Genomic DNA, 11,790 nt, shown 5'->3' with positions numbered 1-11,790 from the left:
TAAAAAAAATATTGGACCCTCTTGTCATTATCATCTAAGCAGCAATAAAATCTCAAAGCACAATGCATGGACACTAAACCCAGCATAGTAGGGAGTGTTGAGCTAGTTCACCGGTGGCTCCTTACTGTTCTCCAGACCTTTGCAGGGAATCCTATACCACCACTCCAGTCTCTTCTTCCTCTTTTGTCTGTACTTCTAGGTATCACAGTTGAGTACCTCTTTCAAATGCCTCCTCTTAATCTTTCTAGCAAAGCCACAAACCTTACTGAACTGCTTATCAGCCTGGTTCTCTGCTCTCCTTCTTCCTTTTCTTATTTGCCTTACCTCCACATTTACCCACCAGGCACACCTGACAGGTTGGAGTTTGGATGCAGTGAACTGGAGTCAAAAGGCATGGGAGGGTTATTTTTACCTCTGTTTCCTTTTTTCTGTTCTCTTATGTTCTCATTGAGGGAACTGAATTTCTTCATTTAAAAACATTTTTTTTAAAGTTTAATATTGGGAATATTTGTTACTTAAACATGTTCCTTATAACTAATATCTTGTCATTAGCTCCTACTATTGAAATATGATATGTTAATATACCACTTGTGCTGCGGGAAAGATTTTCTGGCTAAATTGAAAGGGAGAAAAAAGCTGTTATTTAGAAAAATCATATTTGGAATTTTCATAGATGTATCTAATCTTATGAAGTACTGTTTTGTAACTTAATGTTATGTTCACATGTTCCAAACTTCTTAAATGCTCATGTACCTCTTTGAGCATTATGCTACAACAAACGTAGGAGAGAATGAATTGTATAGATACAGTCATGTGAAGAAAGGCTCACCTTGGGCGCCTGGGTGGCTCAGTTGGTTAAGCGACTGCCTTCGGCTCGGGTCATGATCCTGGAGTCCCAGGATCAAGTCCCACATCGGGCTACCTGCTCGGCAGGGAGTCTGCTTCTCCCTCTGACCCTCCCGACCCTCCCCACTCTCATGCTCTCTCTCTCTCAGTCTCTCTCTCTCAAATAAATAAATAAAATCTTTAAAAAAAAAAAAAAAAAAAAAAGAAAGGCTCACCTAATTATCACCAGGACACCACTATCTGCCATGCCAAGGGCTATGGCCAGGTGCCATTTTAAAAATTCACTGCCTTTAAATCAATGGTGCTTTTTAGGGTCTCTAAAGGGTTACATGTTCTTCAGATTCTTGGTGAATGTGAGAGGCCACACTTAGACATTGCTTAATTTTAAAATCTTCTAGAGGCTATACTTCAGTTTTCCCTGAGAACCTAACTCTGTATTTAATATTAGCTTGTTAGTGGCCCTCAATCGCTTAGGCTATGGTAGAAGAGAATATCTGTTCAGGTTTCTGTATTTAGTTGGAGCCTGGAAAAACCTATAATATGATTAGCAGCATCCTCTGCTTGCCCCACTACACACACATGCATGCATGCATGCACATACTTCTTTTCCAGGAGCCATAGCCCACACTAGAACACAAATTGTGCTAAAGCATCTCTTCAGAGCACATAATGTAGACAAGGAAAAAAATGTGCTTTTTTTTTTTTTTCCCCTCTGCCCTTCCAGGAATCAAACCTGTTATAGGGAGATGCTGCCATACTTGTGTTTAATTCTGTAAGACCCGTTCCTTTCCAGAGCAGCTCTGGTACTTCTGTCAGCACCAAGCTTATTGTTTTCAGAAAGACTACTCTGTGCCTTCTCACCTGCACAGCTGGCTCCTCATTGCTTTGTTCATAGAAAATAAGTGGTTGCCCGTTTTCGGGACTGAATTAGGGGTCAGCTCATGTTGATAAAGCTACAAGGCCATCAGTTAGATGGGTCATTGCAGTAAGCAGAATTAGAAACAGACTTGTTAAGATTGTAGACTTTATAGTGAATGAAAATAAGTAATACTTGATGTGTAATTGGAAAATTTCTTTCTAAGTATGAAATAAGAGGAAAAAATCATAAAGGAAATGTAGAAAGACCAGAATGCATCGAAATAATCTTTATCTCAAAAGATATTAAATCAAATTAAAAGGTAAATGTTAGGGAATTTGTACAACATATGACACAGGATTACTATCACTTATATACAAGTTGCATTTGCAAATCAGTGTGAAAAAGTCTTCAGTGCAAAAATATGAAGTAAGAATTGAAAAGAGCAGAAAATGGAGGGGAAGATGGAGGGCAGAATAGGAGGACCCTAGGCTTGCCTCATCCCATACCTATCAACTAGATAGGTATCAAATCATGCTAAATACCCAGAACTTGACCCAAAGACTTGCAGAACAAACTCCACAATTAAAGGTAGAGAAGAGGCCACATCAAAGAAGGTAGGAAGTACAGAGACAGTTTGGGAAAGAAATGGATCATGGCCATTGTGGTTGGGGTAGGGGGGCGCCATGGTCACAGAGAAGGGCAAGAGACAGACTAACACATGGGGGGAGCACACTGGAAAAACAAATCCCCGTAGCAATTGGCTTGGAAATCGAGAGAAGCTAAATTTTGAATTCCATAAGTTCCGACAACCAGTGGGGCCCAAAGCCTGGAGTTCTAAAGCTAGGTCAGTAGGCTTGGCTGAGGGAGAGCCTGGAGGCATTGGGATTGCTCTTGGAGAGAAGGCAGGGCAAACAGCTTGTTGACAGTGTGGAAACAGTGATCTGAAGAGCACCTGGGGCACCCACTGAAGAGGTTATTTGCTCATCTCAGAATATGTGCCAACGAGGCAGCATTCACAAGCAAACCCCTCCAGAAACAAAGGAACTGGCAGGCGCCATTCCCCTCCCCGGGGCCTCGGCATAAGCACAGGGCCACATGTGGGAACCACTGCGTGGCAGACACTACCTACCTTGCTTACCCAAGCCCTGTCCCCCCCTCCCACTCCAGTGGAACCACCCTTCCCAGTCATGCTTGCCATGGCCCCAGATTGGCAGGCCCCCACCTGCAGAAGGTCAGCCCAAATCCCTGCCAACCCTCATCTCCAGATGCAGGAGTTTGGGGGAGCCTGGGTTCTGGGGGCGGTGGCAGTATGTCTCATTTCACATGCAGACGAAGAGCACACCTAATTGAAAGGCACCACATTCAGGCCAGGGACCAAACACTTTCCAGAACAGGCAAAGAGAGCATCTGCCGATGACTGGCCTGAAGGATAAAGCAGCCAGGACACAACAGCAGAGCACATGCAGTACACATTGGGGACACTCCCGGAAGTGCCAGACCCTGGGAAATAGGGGACACTACAGGTAGGACACTACAGGACCTCTTCTTTTAAGGCCATTACCCTCAAGAACAGGAGATGTAACTGACTTTCCTAACACAGGCTCAGAAACTTAGACAAAATGAGAAGACAGAAGAATTTGTCCCAGATGAGAGCATAGGACAAGGCCATGGCCAGAGATCTAAGTGAAACAGATATCAGTAACATGGCTGATAGAGAATTTAGAGTCATGATCATAAAGATACTCACTGGACTTGGGAAAGGAGTGGAAGGCATCAGTGAGACCCTTAACACAGAGATAAGAAATAACATAGCAGAGATAAAGGCCTCAATAAACGAAATGAAAAACACACTTGATGGAATGAACAGCAGGATGGAAGAAGCAGAGGAACAAATTAATGACCTAGAGGTCAGAGTAATGGAAAGTAATCAAGCGATTACTACAAAAAAGAGAAAAAAGAATTACGCAAAATGAGAATAGAGTTAGGGAACTTAGTGACTCCATCAAACATAATAATAGTATTATGGAAGTCACAGAAGAAGAGAGAAAAGAGGAGTCAGAAAATTTATTCAAAGTAATGATAGCTAAAAATTTCCCTGTCTGGGAAGGAAACAGATGCCCAGAGCCAGGAGGCACAGAGAACCCCCAACAAAATCAACAAAAGCAGATCCACACCAAGACATATTGTGATAAAAATGGCAAATACAGTGATTAAAAAAAATAAATTTAAAGAAGCAAGAGAAAAGACAATTACATACAAGGGAAAACCCCCTGATTAAGGCTAATCATTGGATTTTTCAACAGAAACTTTCCAAACCAGAAGGGAGTGGCATGATATATTCACAGTGCTACATGGGAAAAATGTGCAGCCAAGAAAACTAACCAGCAAGGCTATCATTCAGAATAGAAGGAGAGGAGTAAAGAATGGGTTCATCTTAATACAGACTGCTATATGCGGAAGATGTTATGTACAAGCCTGGGGGTAAGCACAAATCAAAAACCGCTAATACAAATGCAAGGAATAAAGAGAAAGAAATCCAAATATATCACTAAAGAAAACCAGCAAACCATGAAAGAGAGAAAGACAAAGGATCATAGAAAATCTTCATAAACAACAACAGAACAGGTAATAGAATGGCAATAAATGCATATCTATAAATAATTACTTTGAATGTAAATGGACTAAATGCACACTATCAAAAGACATCGTGACAGAATGGATAAAAAAGCAAGACCCATCAATATGCTGCCTATAAGAGACTCATTTTACACCTAAAGACACCTGCAGATTGAAAGTGAGGGGATGAAGAAACATCTATGATGCAAATGGATATCAAAAGAAAGCAAATTGAGGGTTGCTGGAGTGGTGGGGGGTGGGAGGGATGGGGTGGCTGGGTGATAGACATTGGGGAGGGTATGTGCTATGGTGAGCGCTGTGAATTGTGCAAGACTGTTGAATCACAGACGTGTACCTCTGAAGCAAATAATACATTATATATTAAAAAAGAAAAAGATAGCAGGAGGGGAAGAATGAAGTGGGGGAAATCAGAGGGGGAGACGAACCATGGGGAGATGAACCATGAGAGACGATGGACTCTGAAAAACAAACTGAGGGTTCTAGAGGGGAGGGGGATGGGAGGATGGGTTAGCCTGGTGATGGGTATTAAAGAGGGCACGTTCTGCCTGGAGCACTGGGTGTTATATGCAAACAATGAATCATGGAACACTACATCAAAAACTAATGATGTAATGTATCGGTGATTAACATAACATAATAATAAAAAAAAGAAGATAGTAGGAAGGGAGAAATGAAGGGGGGGAATTGGAGGGGGAGATGAACCATGAGAGACTATGGACTCTGAGAAACAAACTGAGGGTTCTAGAGGGAAGGGGGTTGGGGGGATGGGCTAGCCTGGTGATGCGTATTGAATGGAGCACTGGGTGTTATACGCAAACAATGAATCATGGAACACTTCATCAAAAACTAATGTTGTAATGTATGGTGATTAACATAATAAAATAAAAATGAAAAAAAAAATAAGCTTGCCAAGTTAAAAAAAAAAAAGATTTTTAAAGATCAAGATTCAGGGAAAGTTAAGGTGAAGAGAATAGACTTGAATGTCTTTTCATCTTTATATACCTAACACCTGCTTCATGGTAGGCAGCCAGTAAATGATGTCTGAATAAACCTAAGAATGAAGGAGTTAGCCCATTCTTGATTTTTATTCCCTGTCATCTGAGTCTCCCTTTATGGAGTGAAAAATTTAAGCCCCAAATGTAATTCTTTTCTAAAATGTCTCATTAGGTAGAGAATGAGAAACATCTCATATCATGGTTAGTGTTTGCCAATGGGTTAATTCACACCTCCCAAGTAATCAGGCATTGTTTACATAAATTAATTAATTAATTAATTGATTGATGGATTATCTGCTAAGATGGTCGTGAGTTCACATCTCTTGGACCTTACTCTAGCTTCTGATATGGCTGGCTATAAAACAATAACCTAAGCTTTGTAGATTACATAACCCAGAGGTCATTAATGGATAATTCTCCCTCTCTTATTTTATAAGAAATCAGATCTCTGAAATCATTCATGAGATATAATTCACTACAGATGAGATTTCTCCACTTTGGTATAAATTGTTTTTGGTCCTGACACTACATTTTGAAGATACTAAAATGAAAACAACAACAACAAAAAAAGAAAGCTGGTGTAGCAATACTTATATTGGGACAAAGTAAACGTTAAAACAAATAGTGTAACAAGAGACAAAGAAAGACACTATATAATAATAAAGGGGATAATCCAACAAGAACATATAACAATTGTCAATACTTATGCACCCAACATGGGAGCACCCAAATACATAAAATGTTTAATAACAAACATAAAGGAACTAATTGATGATAATACAATAAAAGTAGGGGACTTTAACACCCCCTTACATCAAAATACAAATCATCTAAACAGAAAATCAACAAAGGAACAATGACTTTGAATGACACACTGGAGCAGATGGATTTCACAGATACATTCAGAACATTCCATCCTAAAACAGCAGAATACACATTCTTTTCAAGTGCACGTGCAACATTCTCCAGGATAGATCACATATTAGGCTACAAAACAAGCCTCAACAAATTAAAAAAGATTGAATTCTTACCATGCATCTTTTCTGACCACAACACTATGAAACTAGAAATCAACCACAGAAAAAATTTGGAAAGGCCACCCATGCATGGGGGTTAAATAACATGCTACTAAACAATGAATGAGTCCACCAAGAAATCAAAGAAGAAATTTAAAAGTACATGGAAACAAACAAAAAACAAGAAAACACAATGCTGCAAAACTTTGGGGTTGAACCAAAAGCGGTTCTAAGAGGGAAGTTTTAGCAATACAGGTCTACCTGAAGAAGTAAGAAAAATCTCAAATAAACAACTGAACATTACAGCTAAAGGAGCGAACAAAAGAACAACAGACAAAATGAACAGAAAGAAGGAAATAATAAAAATTAGATCAGAAATAAATGATTTAGAAACTTTAAAAAATAAAAACAAAACACTAGAACAGATTGATGAAACCAAGAGCTAGTTCTTTAAAAAATAATAAAATTGATAAACCTCTAGCCAAACTTATCAAGAAAAAAACAGAATCACGAATGAGACAGGAGGGGTAACAACTGATACCACAGAATACAAACAATAATGAGAGAATATTATGAAAAACTATATGCTAACAAATTGGACAACCTGGAAGAAATGGATAAACTCCTAGCAACATATAACCTACCAAAACTGAACCAGGAAGAAATAGAAAATTTGAACAGATTGATAACTAGCAAACAGATTGAATCAGTAATCCAAAAATTCGCAAAGCCAAAAGTCTAGTACCAGATAACTTCACAGGCAAATTCTACCAAACATTTAAAGAAGAGTTAATACCTATTCTTCTCAAACTATTCCAAAAAATAGAAAAGGAAGGAAAACTTCCAAATTCATTCTAGGAGGCCAGCATTACCCTGATACCAAAACCAGATAAAGACACCACACACAAAAAAAGAGAACTACAGGCCAATATCTCTGATGAACATAGATGCAGAAATCCTCAACAAAATACTAGCAAACAAGCCATACATTAAAAAATCATTAACCACAACCGAATGGGATTTATTCCTGGGATGCAAGGCTGACCCAGCATTCACAAATCAATCAACGTGATACATCACATCAATAAGAGAAAGGATAAGAACCATATGATCATTTCAACGGATGCAGGAAAATCATTTGACATAGTACAACACCCATTCATGATAAAAACCTTCAACAAAGTGGGTTTAGAGTGAACATACCTCAACATAGTAAAGGCCATATATGAAAAATCCACAGCAAATGGGAAAAACTGAGAGATTTTCCTCTAAGATCAGGAACAAGATAAGGATGTCCACTCTTACCACTTTTATTCAACATAGTAGTGGAAGTCCTAGCCAGAACAATCAGAGAACAAAAAGAAATAAGAGACATCTAAATTGGTAAGGAAGAAGTAAAACTTTCACTATTCACAGATGACATGATATTCTATATAAAAAAACTGAAAGACTCCTAGAACTGATAAATTCGATAAAGTCACAGGATACAAAATCAATGTACAGAAATCTGTTGCATTTCTATACACCAATAATGAAGCAGCAGAAAGAAATTAACAGTCTCATTTACAATTGTACCAAAAATAATAAGATACCTAGGAATTAACCTAACCAAAGAGATGAAAGACCTGTATTCTAAGAACTAAAAACACTGATGAAAGAAATTGAAGATGATAGAAAGAAATGCAAAGACATTCTATGCTCATGGACTGGAAGAACAAATATTGTTAACATGTCTATACTACCCAAAGCAAACTCCACATTCAGTGCAGTCCCTATCAAGATACCAACAGCATTTTTCACAGAAGATAATCCTAAAATTTGTATGGAAACACGAAAGACCCTGAATAGCCAAAGTAATCTTGAAAAAGAAAACAAAAGCTTGGAGGTATCACAGTTCCAGACTTTAAGTTGTACTACAAAGCTATAGTAATCAAAACAGTATGGTACTGGTGCTGAAACAGACACATAGATCAGTGAAACAAAATAGAAAACCTAGAAATAAACCCACAATTATATGGCCAGTTAATCTTTAACAAAGCAGGAGAGAATGTCCAATGGGAAAAAAGATGGTCTCTTTAACAAATGGTGCTGGGAAAACTGGACGGCAACATGCAAAAGAATGAAACTGGGCCACTTTCTTACACTGTACACAAAAATAAATTCAAAATGGATTAAAGACCTAAATATGAGGCCTGAAACCATAAAAATCCTAGAAGAGAGCATTGGTAGTAATTTCTCTGACTTCGGCTGTAACATTTTTCTAGATGTCTCCTGAGGCAAGAGAAATGAAAGCAAAAATAGACTATTTTGGATTACGTCAAAAATAAAAAGTTTCTGCACAGCAAAGGAAACAACCAACAAAACTAAAGGCAGCCTACGGAATGGGAGAAGATGTTTGCAAATGGCATATCTGATAAAGTGTTAGTATCCAAAATATATAAAGAACTTGTAAAACTCAGCACCCAAAAACCAAATAATCCAACTAAAAAATGGGCAGAAGACATGAACAGACATTTTTCCAAAGAAAACATACAGATGGCCAAAAGAAACATGAAAAGATGCACATCATCGCTTATCATGAGGGATATGCAAATCCAAACTACAGTGTGATATCACCTCAACCCTGTCAGAACGGCTAAAATCAAAAATAGCAAAAACAAGTGTTGGTGAGTATATGGAGACAAAGGAACTCTTCTGCATTGTTAGTAGGAATGCAAACTGATGTGGCCACTGTGGAAACATGGATGGAAGTTCTTCAAAAAGTTAAAAATAGAACTACCTTATGATCCAGTAATCAGGCTACTGGGTATTTACCCTAAGAATACAAAAACACTAATTCAAAGGAATACATGCACCCTTGTGTTTATTGCAGAATTATTTACAGTAGCCCAGATATGGAAGGAACCCAAGTGTCCATCGATAGGTGAATGGATAAAGAAGAAGTGGTGTGTGTGTGTGTGTGTGAGTGTGTGTGTAATGTAATACTATTCAGTCATAAAAAAGAATGAAATCTTGCCATTTGCACCAATGTGGATAGAGGTAGGGAGTATAATATTAAGTAAAATAATTCAGTCAGAGAAAGACAAATACCATATGATTTCATTCATATTTGGAATTTAAGAAACACAGTATGTATGTTAACTGGAAATAAATACAAACCTTAAAAAGGAAACAAAGAGCAAAGGTGAAAAAGAGAGACAGAGAGACCAAGATTCAAACGCTTAAGTATAGAGAACAAACTGATGGTTACCACAGGGGAGGTGAGTGGGAGGATGGGTTAGATAGGTGGTGGGGATCAAGGAGTGCACTTGTTTGATGAGCACTGGGTGATATGTGGAATTTTTGAACCACTGTATTTTACACCTGAAACTAATGTAACACTGTATGTTAACTGGAATTAAAATTTAAAAATTTTTAAAAAGAATATAAAAGGATATTTCATCAAAGAAGAAATATAAACTGTAATAGGTATTTTAAGTTTCTTTTTTTATATAAATATTTTAAGTTTCAATATCACATGTATTAAGAAAACATTGCAATTTAGTAATTGTAGCAGGATATTATAACTTATGAGAAGGTAATATACATAGTTAGTGAAGGTATGCGAAACTGAGTACACTTTTGCTTTTCTAGTGGGAACATAAACTCAGTCAATCCTGAGGTAAATTTGGCAACTTACTTCAACAAAGTTTAAATGTGCAAGATAATTGAAATGATTTATATTGGCCAGAATTTACTTAGGAGGAATTATCAGTCATGAGCAAAACAATAAATTGTATAAATATGTTGATGCAAGAGTTATTCACAGTGTAAAAATTTAGAAACATCTGAAATGGCACAAATGAATGATTGGAGTAAGTATACCAATGTAGCTTGATGAAAATGGAATGTAATATGGCTGTAAAAAGTTCTATTTGCAAATTATTTAAAGATGTTGAAAAATATTCATTAGATAAAGTGGGGAAAAAAAGTAGAGTTTAAACCAGAATGTGCAGTATTATTCAGGTTTATTTACATTTGTGTATGTTACATATCAAAATATTAACAGGATTATAATTCTTATTTTTATATTTATGTTTTAATAATGAATAATGAGTAAGCTTACAATAATGAATATATTTTTCTTTTATAATCTGGGAAAAAAATAAAGGAGAAAACGAGTTTCTTATAGAAATTCAGATTTTGGTTTTCCACATATCACTGAATAGTCTTTCAACAGGTTCCTCTTATCGCCACCTCCTAAATGAAGGGAATCCGTTAGATTCTATCTTTATGCCTCTATTGTTATAGTGTATGTGTCCCTGAAATATCTTCTTCTGTACTCTCTGTAGCATCTTAATGAATGTCTCCTGGGTCATGATTTCATCATACCCTAACACCTGCACTACCTGCTGCTGGTTTCCAGGACTTCAGGCTATCAATTCTTAGTGACCTTGTGAAATTTCCCATCATGATTTTCTCAAATTTGCTCCTACTTCTCATTTCTTTAATTCTCTGTTAATGCTGGTATTATTTCTTGTTATCAAAATTATCTTTTACTTTTTCTCCCCCCTTGCTTCTCACACCCACATCTTTCAATTTCTCTTTCTTACTGGGGTATATAAACACCTTTACCCCTATCAAATAAATGGTCTTTTATCATCACATACACTCAGCCGTGCCTTTTAATCAATATATTCTACACTGTCCTCACTTTAATCTTCTTGAAATGCTGCTTTGGCAAATCAACATCTTCCTCAAGCTTTTGTCCTGTCCGTATGATGAAGTTTGCACTCATTCTATCTTATGCCTTAAGTCTCATTTCTTATTATTCCAAACCATGCAATCTACTGAAACATAACTTTTCTTGACTCTATTTCCTCTTTCAAACTCCTCTCTTTTTTATCTCCAACTACTCTAAACCTCTTCATTTTTCAGAGTCCAGCTTAAATTCTTTCTCCTCTGGAGGTGATTTGACAAATACCACATGAAGCTTTTTCCTTAAGTTGATGTAGGTAGCTTATTGTAGTTGGGGAAGAATTTATATATCTGCAGAACAATATGGTTTTCTTAAGAAATTAACTTGTTTTTTTTTAGCAGGATGACTTTACTGTCCCCTTTGTCTTGTAAACAGCGGTTTATACATATTGTTCTGGCATAAATATTCCTAATGTTCCCGCTTAGTTTTAAAAGTTGGGACAATAAATTACATGGTTATCCTACTTATCCAGTACAAAATACATAGCAACAGTTGCTAGTGGATATATGAGCAAGTGCCTTCTAGTGAACCACACGCTTTGAGCTTAAATACTAAAGGGAGTCATCTTTTTTTTTTTTATTCTTATGTTAATCCCCATACATTACATCATTAGTTCTAGATGAAGTGTTCCATGATTCATTGTTTGTGCATAACACCCACTGCTCCATGCAGAATGTGCCCTCCTCAATCCCCACCACC

The 11,790-nt window shown here is 37.2% G+C and overlaps 1 protein-coding gene across 3 annotated transcripts in view; it reads left to right on the top strand.

Annotated features, from left to right (window-relative positions):
- LOC145716273 (rho GTPase-activating protein 42-like) overlaps positions 1–11,653 on the top strand; it is a 123,659-nt gene extending 112,006 nt beyond the window's left edge. Inside the window, exon 5 of one of the 3 annotated variants that reach the window (XM_081799063.1) lies at positions 8,618–11,653. In XM_081799063.1, the coding sequence (XP_081655189.1) occupies positions 8,618–8,680 (63 nt within the window). In that variant the 3' untranslated portion in view covers positions 8,681–11,653. Of the gene's footprint in view, positions 1–4,008; positions 4,572–8,617 lie in introns of those variants that run through there. The other 2 variants (XM_081799064.1, XM_081799062.1) reach the window with 2 other exon arrangements.
- The last annotated feature ends 137 nt before the right edge of the window (positions 11,654–11,790 follow it).

Source organism: Leptonychotes weddellii, chromosome 11 (assembly GCF_054177405.1).
Source record: "Leptonychotes weddellii isolate Sample4059 chromosome 11, ASM5417740v2, whole genome shotgun sequence".
Taxonomy (NCBI): Eukaryota; Metazoa; Chordata; class Mammalia; order Carnivora; family Phocidae; genus Leptonychotes; species Leptonychotes weddellii.
The sequence above is the reverse complement of the archived record's forward strand: the minus strand, read 5'-3'. Positions and strand labels throughout refer to the sequence as shown.